Below are 16569 nucleotides of genomic sequence, written 5' to 3' on the forward strand. Positions count from 1 at the left end.
CTACACAGAAAAATATTTCAGAGATTAGCTACAGAGTATCCTCTGAAGCAAGTGAAGTACACCATAAAATAGATGGAAAGTGGAGTGGGAGGTATTGGGATGAACATTTTTACATGTACTGTAATATGTAATCAAGATGGAGCTTGTTAATGTGCACTCATATACGCATGCATGCAACACACATGCAGAATTTTGATTATCTGACAACTGGAAATGACTGTGAAGTTAAAATATTTGACAATTACTAGCAGCTGGACTTACTGACTCTTAGCTTCACTTATATCATATCTTTTACATTTCATCTCTAGATATCATATCTTTGTCAAAGATGATGAGCCTCAAAGTAATCCCGTGCCCTTATGTTTTTCATCTGAACATAAATGTTGTCATATACGATGTGATGCTTTAGCAGGAATTTTAAGAATAATTTTGTAAATAGAATTATACTAAGTGGAAATAAGGTCACTGAATTTACAGGTCACATAGTACCGTGCAGAATCAACATCACTCGTTAGTCCAGGTCCAAATAACTCTGTACACATGTTTTTAGATTTGTAAAAAATGAGTCTTTATTATGAAAGATGCTTGACACTGATACAGACTTGCATGTATGACAGGACTCCAACTGTCAACAGGAATCGTGGTAGCAGTCCATATGTGTCCAATTCTGGTACAGATACTGTTAACCGAGGAACTCCTGCTTCTGTCAGGTAATGTCTGATAGTAATACTTACTTAAATTTTTTTTATATTTGTTTTATGTGTCATATTGTAACCAAAATAGGTGCTATTTAACCTTCGATAGTAGCATAAAGAAACTATGAAAAGGCAGTTGAGATAGGATGATAGCAGCAGTCACTTCCCTTCCAACTGTCAACCCAGTCATAGCTTTAGGCCCTACTCCAGCATCTGACCCTTCTTTTCATGCCTACACAAACAAGCCCCTGCTCCCAGTAGAGAACAAGATTCATTAATCCACCCATTCTCCTTTCAGTCCACCAGCATCACTATCAAACTTAACTCTAAGAACTGGATTCTATGTCTACATCTACATTCATACTCTGTTAGACCACATAATGGCCTTAAGAATTCAATTTGTGCAAGTAACACCTGAAAAACAATTGTTTGTATCCCTTTGTAAAAGCCCAAATTTCTCTAATTTTACTGCTATGAGCAACATGTATCTTGGAGGAAGTAATTAGTGATAAAGTATTTTTATATCTTCAATGTGTTTTCAGTCAAGCCAACATGGCAAATGTCTCAGAGTAACAACCAATATTCAAGAATCAGTCAAACAAGGAATTCATAAATGGTGTCTTATGAGGGTGAATTGTACTTTCTTAGGATAAACATTAGTCTGGCATCTTCCTCCCCCTTGGAAAGATTTATGTTGCCATTCCACTTTATATAGAGACTTGACAGTTGTGACAGAGAGTTTCATGCATTGTATCCTAGGTCACATTTATGTAAATTATAAAACCGAATTGGTGGACAGAAGGTGAAATGTGGGTAGCTCAGTTGGTAGAGCACTCGCCCGTGAAAGGCAAAGGTCCTGAGTTTGAGTCTCAGTCCAGCACACAGTTTTAATCTGCCAGGAAGTTTCTCCCCAAACTAAACAGTAAAGAACTAAAACTCACCAAAGCCCAGCCTTGAAGTTGTAAGTGTAAATCAGATGATTTAAGTGTGTTCTGCTTTTATAGATCACATGGACATTTTACAGCAGTGTTAAGTAGAGAATATTTGACTGAAAATCCAGATGCACAGAATACGGATGAAGAGTGTGATCCATTTATTACTACAGTAAACTATTTTATCATAGCGTTTGCCAAAGTAAAAAGGCAAGAACAGCTGCAGGCTCAAATACAGTCAATCACCAGCCAAATATTAGAACATTGTAGTATAATGCAGTATCTTGAAGTAAATGACCTCTATCGTGCCAACCGGCATGGGTTTTGGAAACTTCAGTTATGTGAATCCCAACTTGTGCTTATCTCGCATGATATTCTGAAAGTCATGGAACAAGGCAGTCACATAGATATATTACTTTTGGCTTCATATTTGACTCAGTACCACACAACATTTATTAGTGAAAGTATGATTGTGTGGTATCAAATCAAATTGGTGACTGGACTGATGATTTCTGGATAGGGAGGACCCAGCATGTTAGCTCAGATGGAGAATCACACACAGACATAGAAGTAACTTCAGGCTTGCTCTGGGGAAGTGTGTTGGGAGCATTCCAGTTGATGATGTATGTTAATGATCTGTCAGATTGTATCAGTAGTAACCTCAAACTTTTTACAGATGATGCATTTATCTATACAGTGTGTTCAGAAATTCTAGTTTCAAACTTCGAGGACTTGTAGAGGACAGCCATCATCATTTTCTTTGGGCCTTTGTCCCACTTCAACGCGGGATCAGCCTTGTTACTTTGGATTTGATGATGTTAGTGTCGAAGGGTGCCCGGATGCCCTTCCTGTTGCCACCCCATACGCCCCATGCAATGGCATACCGTTTCCACACTGCAGACAATTGAAAACATGATTGCTAAGTAGATTTTCAGTGGGGTAGTCATGGTGGAGGGAGATTACATTGGATCGGCTGGTGTAATCTGATGTCCATCCTACCTCTCTGACCTGATTCGAGCCTCATTCACACGTCTGTGAGTGTCAGATCAACATAGTAAAGTACATGTTTAGAGAATGCACCAACAAGATCCTGCTGAATGGCGAAGCTCACAGCAATTGAAGAACTGTCGTCACCTGTATCAAGATCATTCTCCACAACATCTGAGTCTGTTGCACACCCATTTCACTACTATTACACAATAAATTACTTTTGAATACATTATGGGCACAGCAGTGATCAATGTCTTATAAATAATTACTTTTAAAAACAGTCTTGATCACGATTTATTTAACAAGGTGACCGGTTTCAACCACTACTGTGGTCATCTTCAGACCATTGAGTAGGAACCTCTTTCTGTTGAAGAATCACTACTGTGTGATTCTTCAACAGAAAGAGGTTCCTACTCAATGGTCTGAAGATGACCACAGTAGTGGTTGAAACCGGTCACCTTGTTAAATAAATCGTGATCAAGACTGTTTTTAATAGTAATTATTACACAATAGCTTCGAGAAAGGATATCTTCACTGTCAGAAGGCTTGACTCTGGTGTTCCTATCAGATGCACCACATCCAAAATGGAAGAGGCTATGCTGCATCAAGTTGAAGAGAGCCTGTCAACGAGTACACAAGCCATTTCTTTGGCTATTAATGAGTGGAAGTGTAAAACAAGTGACGTACTGCATCATTCCTAACCTAATCATTTGCTTGCAAAAGTAGTTGACTTACCAACATGATTTCAAATGACTGTAGAACGGAAACAGTATGTGTTGAACTCTGTCTAGAACAGTTCCGACTGTCTTCTCAAAGGGATCCTCCTCCCCTCCCCCAAAACCATCCCTTGCAGACATTTCAGGAATTCCTCACATCCAGTGTTGCCTCCCAGTCCTTCTTGAAGAACATCCCGACAACCCCCAACATCACCCCAGCTGAATCCCGTGGCCATTAAGGAGCTGAAAACAGACCGCTCTATTGTCATCCTCCCGGCGGATAAAGGCTCCACAACTGTGGTACTTGACCGTGTGGAGTATGTGGCAGAAGGACTGCGTCAACTCTCCGACACCTCAACCTACAAAGCTGTTACCCAGGATCCCATTCCCTCCATCCAGACTGAGCTGCAGAAAATCCTAAAAATCCAAGGTCCCTCACAAGGCCTCACAATGGCTTCCATAGACTTACTCACTCCACCTGAGCCACGTACTCCTACCTTCTACCTATTACCCAAAATCCACAAAGAGAACCATCCTGGCCATCCCATTGTAGCAGGCTTCAAAGCCCCAACAGAACGTATCTCAGCTCTGGTAGACCAACACCTCCAACCTATCACCTGCACACTCCCATCCTACATCAAAGACACAAACCACTTCCTAGAATGCCTCAAATCCATTCCCACTCCTCTCCCACCTGAAACCTTTCTTGTCATCATAGATGCTACATCCCTTTACACAAACATCCCACATACCCATGGTCTCTCTGCCCTTGAGCACTACCTCTCCCAACGCCCACCCGAAGATCTTCCAAAAACCTCGTTCCTTATCACACTTACCAACTTCATCCTAACCCAAAATTACTTCACTTTTGAAGGCCAGACCTACAAACAAATCAGGGGAACGGCCATGGGAACCAGGATGGCTCCGTCCTATGCTAACCTCTTCATGGGCCGCATGGAGGAGGCTTTCCTGAAGACCCAACAGCTGCTTCCCCTGGCCTGGTATAGGTTTATAGATGACATCTTTGTGGTCTGGACTCATGGTGAAGAAACACCCCTTAATTTCCTCCATAACTCCTTTTCGAATCTGAATTTCACCTGGTCCTTCTCCAAAACCCAAGCCACCTTCCTGGATGTTGACCTTCATCTTGTTGAAGCTCACATCCACACCTCTGTCCATATCAAACCCACATACAAACAACAGTACCTTCACTTTGATAGCTGCCATCCATTCCACATCAAACGTTCCCTTCCCTACAGCCTAGGTATTCGTGGCAAACGTATCTGCTCCAGTGATGAATCCCTCAACAATTACACCAATAACCTGACCAGTGCTTTCCTCTCCCGCAACTATCCTGCAGACCTTGTCCACAAACAGATCTCCCGAGCAATACATTCCTCCCCGTCCAACAACAATGTTCCTACCCCCAGACCACACAGAAGCATCCCCCTTGTCACCCAATATTATCCTGGCCTCGAATACATCAACAAATTACTCCGCCAGGGATATGACTTTCTCAAGTCAACCCCTGAAATGAGATCATCCCTTGACAAAATTCTCCCCACACCACCCAGAGTTTCCTTTCGTCGCCACCCCTAACCTCCGTAACATCCTTGTTAAACCCTACAATATTCCCAGACTACCTTCTCTACCCAGCGGTTCGTACCCCTGTAACCGACCCCGCTGCAAAACCTGCCCCATGCATCCCCCCACAACCACCTACTCCAGCCCCGCTACTGGTAAATCGTACACAATTCAAGGCAGGGCCACGTGTGAAACTACACATGTCATTTATCAGCTGACATGCCTGCACTGCACAGCCTTTTACATCGGTATGACAACAACTAAACTGGCTGAGTGCATGAACGGACACAGACGAACTGTCCGCCTAGGAGATGTCCAATACCCAGTAGCGGAGCATGCCCTCCAGCATAATTATAGGGACCTAGGAACCTGCTATACCGTATGTGCCATTTGGCTTCTCCCACCCAACACCAGTCCCTCTGAACTGCGGAGATGGGAACTTGCACTCCAACACATCCTTTCATCCCGCCATCCCTCTGGACTGAATCTACGTTAAACAACCTCACTCCCATTTACTCTTCAGTCTTCTCCTCTTTCCCTTTCCTCTTTAGCCATTCACGCATCTTTTCATCCTACATAGTTGTGTTTATCTTTATACTGTATACCTCTTTACTTCCGATGCATCCTCTTTGGTTTGAAGCTGGCACAGTACTTTCAGTAGAATATCTTTGGCTTCCCTCTGACAACCATGCCTCCATCCTTGCTACCCTCCCTGTTTTCCTTTCCCTGTTGCTTCATGACCTGGGTTATGAGTAACTGAATCCACTTTCCCTTCTTCCCTTTCTTTCCCCTCTCTCCTCCCTGATGAAGGAACATTTGTTCCGAAAGCTAGGAACGTACATTTTCGGTTCTGTTTTTTGTGTATCTATCGGCTGTACTGAGCTGAGGTAAGTACTGGCCAGCCCCTCTATCTCTTTGTTAGTATTTGGAAACAGTATGTTTCCAGACATGGGTTCCAATTCAAAGTATTATGTACCTACTCCCCTCTACAAGTTCTAGAAGTTTTTAATGGGAATTTCTGAACACCTGGTATTAAATTACTATGAGAAAAAAGTTGCAGCAATATGCAGCCAGATCTTGGTAAGATTTCAAAGTGACTCAAAGATTGATTGCTCTCATTGCTCATAAATGTAAAATAATGCAATTCACAATATACAGAAATGTAGTGTTCTATAACTTCAATATCAATGAGTCAAAATTGGAATGAGTCAACTCATATAAATATGTATGTGTAACAATTTATGGGGTACAAAATGGAATGACCTCATATGCTCAAGTGTAGATAAAGTAAGTTGCAGACTTTAATTCATTGGTAGGATACTGGGAATATTCAGTTAATGTACAAAAGAAATTACTTACAAACCACTTGTATGACCCATCCTAGAATATCACTGAATGTGTGATCTGTTGAATATACACAGTGAAAGGCAGCATGAATGGTGACAGATTTGTTTTACCCAAGAGACAGTGCCACACAAATTCTGAAAAAATTGTACTGGCAGAATCTCAAACATAGGCACCAACTATTCCATGAAAGCATACTTACAAAGTTTAAAGAAACAATGTCAAGTGAGGAATTGAGGAGTATAATACAACCACCTGTATATTACTACTATAGGGGCTGCAGAGAAAAGATTGGACTAATGACAATGCACCCATAGGCCTGTAAGCAGACATTCTTAATGTACTCCATATGTGAACAGAATAAGAAGAAACCCTAATGCATGGTGCAGTGGAAAGTATGCTTTACCATGTATATCAAAGTGGTTTGCAGAGCATGGATGAGTATCTCAGTTCCTGTAATTAGTTACAAAAGATATGCAGTAAAATAGTAAAAGAGGAAAACGTGAAAGGAATCACCATCATCATATATAAAAAAAATAAGGTAAAGGCTACTTGAAATATAATTGATGCTAAAGGAAATGGGAAAAAATGTATCAAATAAAGACACAGTTATCAGGTCAATGAAAATAAACAGCACAGTCTTTACAGATGGCAGAGGAATAGCGAACATACTCAGTGATAATTATATAAATGTCGTAGAGAACTTACTACGGGGAAGAAAAAGTTGAAGAAAGAAAAGTATTAAAGTACAGTACCATGTTCCTGAAACAAGTCTAAAAAGAACTGAGAAAGCTGTACATAAACTAAAGGCAAGAAAGCAGCTGGTGATGATTAAATATTGAATCATTTAATACAGTTAGTAAATGAACAAATAATCACTCCATTACTGGACATAGCAAGCTGTTCTTCCTGAGATACAACTGTAAATCAGCAGGATGATGCCAGTGAACAAGAAAGGGACAAGAATGATCCCAACAACTGTATACCAGTTTCATTAACATCAGGTTTCTCAAACATCCTGTAAATGCTTCTTTATAATACACTACTGGCCATTAAAAATGCTACACCAAGAAGAAATGCAGATGTTAAACGGGTATTCATTGGACAAATATATTATACTAGAACTAACATGTGATTACATTTTCATGCAGTTTGGGTGCATAGATCCTGAGCAATCAGCACCCAGAACAACCACCTCTGGCCGTAATAACGGCCTTGATACGCCTGGGCATTGAGTCAAACAGAGCTTGGATGGTGTGTACAGGTTCAGCTGCCCATGCAGCTTCAACACGATACCACAGTTCATCAAGATTAGTGACTGGTGTATTGTGATGAGCCAGTTGCTCAGCCACCATTGACCAGACGTTTTCAATTGGTGAGATATCTGGAGAATGTGCTGGCCAGGGCAGCACTCAAACATTTTCCGTATCCAGAATGGCCTGTACGGAACCTGCAACATGCGGTCGTGCATTATCCTGCTGAAATGTAGGGTTTCGCAGGGTACAGCCACGGGTCGTTACACATCTGAAATGTAACGTCCACTGTTCAAAGTGCCATCAATGCGAACAAGAGGTGACCGAGACATGTAACCAATGGCACCCCATACCATCACGCCGGGTGGTACGCCAGTATGGCGATGATGAATACATGCCTCCAATGTGCGTTCACCGCGATGTCGCCAAACACGGATGTGACCATCATGATGCTGTAAACAGAACCTGGATTCATCTGAAAAAATGATGTTTTGCCATTCATGCATCCAGGTTCGTCATTGAGTACACCATCACAGGCGCTCCTGTCTGTGATGCAGCGTCAAGGGTAACCACAGCCATAGTCTCCGAGCTGATAGTCCAATGCTGCTGCAAACGTCATCACACTGTTCGTGCAGATTTTTATCTTGCAAACGTCCCCATCTGTTGACTCAGGGATTGAGATGTGGCTGCACGATCCATTACAGCCATGCGGATAAGATGCCTGTCATCTTGACTGCTAGTGATACGAGGCCGTTGGGATCCAGCACGGCATTCCGTATTACCCTCCTGAACCCACCGATTCCATATTCTGCTAACAGTCATTGGATCTCGACCAATGCGAGCAGCAATGTCGAGATACGATAAACCACAATCGCAATAGGCTACAATCCGACCTTAATCAAAGTCGGAAACATGATGGTACGCATTTCTCCTCCTTACACGAGGCATCACAACAATGTTTCACTAGGCAACGCTGGTCAACTGCTGTTTGTGTATGAGAAATCGGTTGGAAACTTTCCTCATGTCAGCACGTTGTAGGTGTCGCCTCCAGTGCCAACGTTGTGTGAATGCTCTGAAAAGCTAATCATTTGCATATCACAGCATCTTCTTCCTGTCGGTTAAATTTCGCGTCTGTAGCATGTCATCTTCGTGGTGTAGCAATTTTAATGGCCAGTAGTGTAGATTAGTTCCATTCCATTCCCAAATTCAACATCAAAAATGCTACATTACTCATTTACAGTATAGAATTAATGATTTTTAATTTCAGCTAGTGACTAAGGTTTCTATATTAAAAAATTTTTAATCATACAAAATATGCTTGTAGTAAGTTGTGTTTCTCTCTGGGATATAAAGAACCAAACTAACAATATTGTAACTAAATGGAGCTCATTGTTGCTCCCTCAACTGGTTTATGTACTCATTCAGTGGCTGTGAAATGTTGCATAAAGACAATTGATTTCTATTATTTTTTCACTGGTACACGTGCAATATATTTTTTCTGTCAAAACTGAAAAAAGTATTATAACACAACTTTTTCTTCATTTTCAGGACACGACCAACCTTAAAACCATCAACAGCATTTGTGTCAAAGGCTCAAGAATTTGTTGACATTTATAAGTACCCTCCGAGCAGGTAATTAGTAACTTTTAAGTATAAAATAATTTCAGTTTTATGTAGATAAATTAACATATTGTGGTTCTAACTTGAGTAGTGAATCTGGACACCTTAAGTACTCATGCTGCAAGAGATATAAGAAAGCTACAGAAACAATCACAGGTATATGTCAAATCATAGTCTTATGAAACAGCTTTTGTTTTGACCTGCTGTTTGATGTTCCATCATTTTTGTTAATTCTCTCTAATAACTTGAAGAAAATATGAAAATATTAACTGATATATTGTTGATATGTATCGTTTCCAGCTCATTATTTCATTCAAAATAAAGCACTGTGAAAAATTAAAACATTCAGTTTTATGCAGTATATGATTTTGATATCTTTTCTGGTAGTTGCATCTGCAGAAGAGAGCAAATTGACACTTATAGACAATGTCCTATGAAAACATGTTTTCTTTCAAGTGACAATGTTGAGTTCTTTTATCTTTCTTTGTACCAGTCTTTCAGGAGGTGATGAAGGTGAAATGAAACTAATAAATGTAAGGTACTCAATACTGGTCTACTTTATAATCCTGTAAGTTGTAAAAAAAATTATGGCACTTTGATATAGCTAATAATACCAAATACACAAAAACACAGTACAAGATACCTTTGCAGATTGTAAAAGAAGGAACAAGTAGGACTTTTCAGACAGTTTGGTAATAAATGTGGAATATTGGTTGGAAGTGTGTCTTAGCTAGAAATGGATGAGGATCAGGTAGATATTAGTGTAGACAGCATGCAACAACTTTCAGTAAGTATTCAGAAAGCAAGAGAATATAAAAGTCAGTAAACAAAAACTAGTTTTGTTTATATGTAGTTTTCACACTAGAGAGGAGTAGGATTTAGTATCAAAATTACTACTGTGCTGGTCAGGTCAGATGAGAAAGGATACTGATCGAAATTGTCAAGATTTCACAAAGAATAACAATGTCTTTATAGTGGGCAGTCTGGTCAACAGTATTGCGAGAGATTGTAAGTATTCTATGAGGTTTGTCCAGAAAGTAATGCATCATTATTTTCCTCAGCCAAAAAGAGGGCTACAAATGGGAAATGTTACGTATGTATATATTTGGAGTCTCCTGAGTAAGCGTGCCAAGTTTCGTCACTTCCGACAGGTAGCATAGCTGTAGGACGGTTTCAAAATGACATCTGTAGATGATGTACATTACAAGCAACTTGCTGTCATTGAATTTCTCACAGCAGAGAAAGAAACTGTGTAGAATATTTGCAAACACTTGTGCAAAGTCTATGGAGCATCTGTTGTCAGCAGAAGTGTAGTTAGTCACTGGGCATGGAGGGTGAGGTCATCAAAAGCTGGTTCGGCAGAGCTCCACGATTTGCAGCAGTTGGGGAGACGATCCACAGTTGTCACACCTGACGTGTTGCAGGAGCTGTTGTTGTCATTTGTGAGGACGGACACATTATGACTCAGCAAGTGGCGCTGCATCTCTCAATCAGCAAAGGAAGTGTGGATGCAATTATCTGCACTCTTGGATATTCAAAACTGTGTGCAAGATGGGTCCTGTGGTGTCTTACGGTGGATCACAAATTGCACAGAAAAAATGTTTGTCTTGATTTGTTGCAACATTTTGAAGCTGAGGGTGACGCCTCCTTGTCTTAGATTGTGACTGGTGATGAAACCTGGGTTCACCATTTTAAGCCCGAAACAAAATGATAGTCGATGGAATGCCACCATTCCCAGTCCCCACAGAAGGAAAAATTGAAAGCAACTGCTTCGAATTGTTTGGGCCATTAAAGGATGCCATTTGTGGAAGATATTTTGAGGATGATGAGGAGGTGATTCACACAGTGAAACACTGGCTCCGCCACCAGGACAAGGATTGGTACCAGCACAGATTACATGCCCTTGTTTCACACTGGAGGAAGGCCATAGAATGGGATGGAGGTTACGGGGAAAACTAGGGTGTGTAGATATAACACCATTCTTTCGTGCATCTAATTCTCATTATGTTCAATAAAAAATTGTTGAAGAAAAAAAATTAGGTGCATTGCTTTGTGGGTAACCCTCGTATAAACAAATGAGGAACATTCTAATCATAATCCTTCCCACCCCTTGTAAAATGATATTCCACTGCCCACCAAATCTACACAATATCCTAGCCTGTCGCTGTACTACACCCACTCCAAACCACGTTGAACCATCAGCCACCTATCCACTACTATTTAGTGAGCTGTTATCTTTATTCCTAAATTATGTGCATCCTGCCAGAACTTTCCATACTGTTTATATGTATTTATTTTCACTTATGTGTAAGACCTTTTCAGATTTTCTGACAGGTCATTATGTTTACATGTACTTTGCTCTCATTTAGACACTGTAACAACTGTTAAACTAAGTAAGTAACTAAATTTCAACATTATAATATTATTCACTGTAGAGTATGACGTTTTGAACAGTTATCTAACAAAATTGTACTGTAAAATGAAAATTTTAATTTTGAAAGCAGAAAATGTACATAAAACATATTACCAGAATAAAAGTACAAATAAATCAGTCAGGAAATAAAAACTTTAGGATTTGATGTGGAAGAGAAGGATGTAGAACTGGGGGCTGTGACTGTGATAATTAATCGGTGTTTATTTAATTGTATTTCATATTAGAGTAACGTAATGTCTACATAAATTATGAGTTGTAAACAAGTGTATGTTTTGACCCTCTGAAGATTTTTGGAGTGTTGTTCACAATAAGTACTTTCCTCTACATTTTACTTGTCCAGTACTTTGAGAAAATAATGATGTTTCATTCTTCTTTTAGGCCTGCACCAGTCTACCCCCAGCCACAGGTTGATAAGACTGCTGCAAAATGCCGTAAGGATGTGTGTTTGTTACCTGATTGCTTCTGTGGTGGTAAGGATATACCAGGTATGTTTAAAGACACGGTACTGAAATAAAATTTGTGTAACTTTTAAATAATTTTAGAACTATGTTTTTTTTTGTTGTGATGGTTCACGTAAGATGATACACTGTTCTCGACATCCATGAGCCAGCTAAAAATCAACTGGAACAGGGCATTCACACTTCCCATACGGAGACATGATTTTGAAGAAACATATATTGATTATCATCAATAAACACTTCCGGGCTAAGTTGCCGTGGTCGATCTGTAAAACTTCTTCTACCTAACGTTTCGTTCTCAACTACGGAGAACATCTTCGGAGGTGAGTCAACGACTCGTTGACTCACCTCCGAAGATGTTCTCCGTAGTTGAGAACGAAACGTTAGGTAGAAGAAGTTTTACAGATCGACCACGGCAACTTAGCCCGGAAGTGTTTATTGATGAAGACGCCGGCCGTGAAAGCCTACATGGAATGATATATTGATTATATTCATTTTAATCTTGTTTTTCTTATTGAGTGTAATATTTCTAGAAAGTATTGTGAATGAGCTATATAAAAATTTAACAAAATTTGAGGGTTAGTTAGATAGTTATGTATTTTGCACACCATTTTCACTGCATGTGAGACCACGGTCAAAATTTGTTTGCCTGACATAAAAACGGCAATGTTACATTTACACTGAAGTGCCAAAGAAAATGGCATAGGCAGACATATGCATGGCACTGAAATAAAATTTGTGTAACTTTTAAATAATTTTAGAACTATGTTTTTTGTTGTTGTGATGGTTCACGTAAGATGATACACTGTTCTTGACATCCATGAGCCAGCTAAAAACCAACTGGAACAGCGCATTCACACTTCCCATACGGAGACATGATTTTGAAGAAACATATATTGATTATATTCATTTTAATCTTGTTTTTCTTATTGAGTGTAATATTTGTAGAAAGTATTGTGAATGAGCTATATAAAAATTTAACAAAATTTGAGTGTTAGTTAGATAGTTATGTATTTTGCACACCATTTTCACTGCATGTGACACCATGGTCAAAATTTGTTTGCCTGACATAAAAACGGCAATGTTACATTTACACTGAAGTGCCAAAGAAACTGGCATAGTCAGACATATGCAAATACAGAGAAATGTAAACAGGCAGAATATGGTGCAGTGGTTGACAATGCCTCTATAAGACAACAAGTGTCTGCACAGTTGTTAGATCAGTTACTGCTACTAAAATGGCAGGTTATCAAGATTTAAGTGAGTTTGAATGTGGTATTATAGTCGGTGCACAAGTGATGGGACACAGCACCTCCGAGGTAGCAATGAAATGGGGATTTTCCTGTATGACCATTTCACGAGTGTACCATGAATATCAGGAATCCAGTAAAACATAAAATCTCTGACATCACTGTGACTGGGAAAAGATCCTGCAAGAATGGGACCAAAGACACCTGAAGAGAATTTTTCAGTGTGACAGAAGTGCAATCCTTCTGCAAATTGCTGCAGATTTCAGTGCTGCCATCAAGTGTCAGTGTGCAAACCATTCAATGAAATATCATCGATATGGGCTTTTGGAGCCAAAGGACCACACATGTACCCTTGATGACTGCATGACACAAAGCTTTATGCCCCTCCTGGGCCCGTCAACACTGACAATGGTCTGTTGATGACTGGAAACATGTTGCCTGGTCGGACGAGTCTCGTTTAAAATTGTATCTAGTGGATGGACATGTACGGGCATGGAGACAACCTCATGAATCCACAGACCCTGCACATCAGCAGGTGACTATTGAAGCTGTTGGAGGCTCCGTAATGGTGCAGGGCGTGTGCAGTTGGAGTGATATGGGACCCCTGATACATTTACATGTGACTCTGACAGGTGATATGTATGTAAGCATCCTGTCTGATCACTTTCATCAATTCATGTCAATTGTGCATTCCGGATGGGCTTGAGCAACTCCAGCAGGACAATGTGACACCCCACACATCCAGAATTGTTACAGAGTAGCTCTAGGAACACTCTTCTGAGTTTAAACACTTCCACTGGTCACCAAACTCCCCAGACATGAACATTATTGAGCTTATCTGGGATGCTTTGCAATGTGCTGTTCAGGAGATATCTCCATTCCCTCATAATCTTATGGATTTATGGACAGCCCTGCAGGATTCAGGGTTTCAATTCCTCAAGCACTGTTGTTGTTGTTGTGGTCTTCAGTCCTGAGACTGGTTTGATGCAGCTCCCCATGCTACTCTATCCTGTGCAAGCTTCTTCATCTCCCAGTACCTACTGCGACCTACATCCTTCTGAATCTGCTTAGTGTATTCATCTCTTGGTCTCCCTCTACGATTTTTACCCTCCACGCTGCCTTCCAATGCTAAATTTGTGATCCCTTGATGCCTCAAAACATGTCCTACCAACCAATCCCTTCTTCTAGTCAAGTTGTGCCACAAACTTCTCTTCTCCCCAATCCTATTCAATACCTCCTCATTAGTTACGTGATCTACCCACCTTATCTTCAGCATTCTTCTGTAGCACCACATTTTGAAAGCTTCTATTCTCCTCTTGTCCAAACTGGTTATCGTCCATGTTTCACTTCCATACATGGCTACACTCCATACAAATACTTTCAGAAACGACTTCCTGACACTTAAATCTATACTCGATGTTAACAAATTTCTCTTCTTCAGAAACGATTTCCTTGCCATTGCCAGTCTACATTTTATATCCTCTCTACTTTGACCATCATCAGTTATTTTACTCCATAAATAGCAAAACTCCTTTACTACTTTAAGTGTCTCATTTCCTAATCTAATCCCCTCAGCATCACCCGATTTAATTTGACTACATTCCATTATCCTCATTTTGCTTTTGTTGATGTTCATCTTATATCCTCCTTTCAAGACACTGTTCATTCCGTTCAACTGCTCTTCCAAGTCCTTTGCTGTCTCTGACAGAATTACAATGTCATCGGCGAACCTCAAAGTTTTTACTTCTTCTCCATGAATTTTAATACCTATTCCGAATTTTTCCTTTGTTTCCTTTACTGCTTGCTCAATATACAGATTGAATAACATCGGGGAGAGGCTACAACCCTGTCTCACTCCTTTCCCAACCACTGCTTCCCTTTCATGCCCCTCGACTCTTATAACTGCCATCTGGTTTCTGTACAAATTGTAAATAGCCTTTCGCTCCCTGTATTTTACCCCTGCCACCTTCAGAATTTGAAAGAGAGTATTCCAGTTAACGTTGTCAAAAGCTTTCTCTAAGTCTACAAATGCTAGAAATGTAGGTTTGCCTTTTCTTAATCTTTCTTCTAAGATAAGTCGTAAGGTTAGTATTGCCTCACGTGTTCCAACATTTCTACGGAATTCCCGAGGTCCGCTTCTACCAGTTTTTCGATTCGTCTGTAAAGAATTCGCGTTAGTATTTTACAGCTGTGACTTATTAAACTGATAGTTCGGTAATTTTCACATCTGTCAACACCTGCTTTCTTTGGGATTGGAATTATTATATTCTTCTTGAAGTCTGAGGGTATTTCGCCTGTCTCATATATCTTGCTCACCAGATGGTAGAGTTTTGTCATGACTGGTTCTCTCAAGGCTATCAGTAGTTCTAATGGAATGTTGTCTACTCCCGGGGCCTTGTTTCGACGCAGGTCTTTCAGTGCTCTGTCAAACTCTTCACGCAGTATCATATCTCCCATTTCATCTTCATCTACATCCTCTTCCATTTCCATAATATTGTCCTCAAGTACATTGCCCTGTATAAACCCTCTATATACTCCTTCCACCTTTCTGCCTTCCCTTCTTTGCTTAGAACTGGGTTTCCATCTGAGCTCTTGATATTCATACAAGTGGTTCTCTTCTCTCCAAAGGCCTCTTCAATTTTCCTGTAGGCAGTATCTATCTTACTCCTAGTGAGACAAGCCTCTACATCCTTACATTTGTCCTCTAGCCATCCCTGCTTAGCCATTTTGCACTTCCTGTCGATCTCATTTTTGAGACGTTTGTATTCCTTTTTGCCTGCTTCATTTACTGCATTTTTATATTTTCTCCTTTCATCAATTAAATTCAATATTTCTTCTGTTACCCAAGGATTTCTATTAGCCCTCGTCTTTTTACCTACTTGATCCTCTGCTGCCCTCACTACTTCATCCCTCAGAGCTACCCATTCTTCTTCTACTGTATTTCTTTCCCCCATTCCTGTCAATTGTTCCCTTACGCTCTTCCTGAAACTCTCTACAACCTCTGGTTCTTTCAGTTTATCCAGGTCCCATCTCCTTAAATTCCCACCTTTTTGCAGTTTCTTCAGTTTCAATCTGCAGTTCATAACCAATAGATTGTGGTCAGAATCCACATCTGCCCCTGGAAATGTCTTACAATTTAAAACCTGGTTCCTAAATCTCTGTCTTACTCAAGCACTACTTCAGACATTAGTCGAGTCCATGCCTAAACATGTTGCGGGACTTCTGTGTGCTCACAGGGGCCCTACACGATATTAGGTAGGTGTACTAGTTTCTTTGGCTCTTCAGTATATATA

At 40.2% G+C, this 16569-nt stretch overlaps 1 protein-coding gene across 1 annotated transcript in view; it reads left to right on the forward strand.

Moving 5' to 3' along the window:
• Nucleotides 1–16569, forward strand: part of LOC126248749 (uncharacterized) — a 340818-nt gene that overhangs the window by 290175 nt on the left and 34074 nt on the right. Inside the window, exons 12-14 of the mRNA XM_049950088.1 lie at nucleotides 618–710; nucleotides 9063–9146; nucleotides 11947–12053. Of these exons, the coding sequence (XP_049806045.1) occupies nucleotides 618–710; nucleotides 9063–9146; nucleotides 11947–12053 (284 nt within the window). The remainder of the gene's footprint in view (nucleotides 1–617; nucleotides 711–9062; nucleotides 9147–11946; nucleotides 12054–16569) is intronic.

The sequence above is a fragment of the Schistocerca nitens genome, chromosome 1, assembly GCF_023898315.1.
Source record: "Schistocerca nitens isolate TAMUIC-IGC-003100 chromosome 1, iqSchNite1.1, whole genome shotgun sequence".
Lineage (NCBI taxonomy): Eukaryota > Metazoa > Arthropoda > Insecta > Orthoptera > Acrididae > Schistocerca > Schistocerca nitens.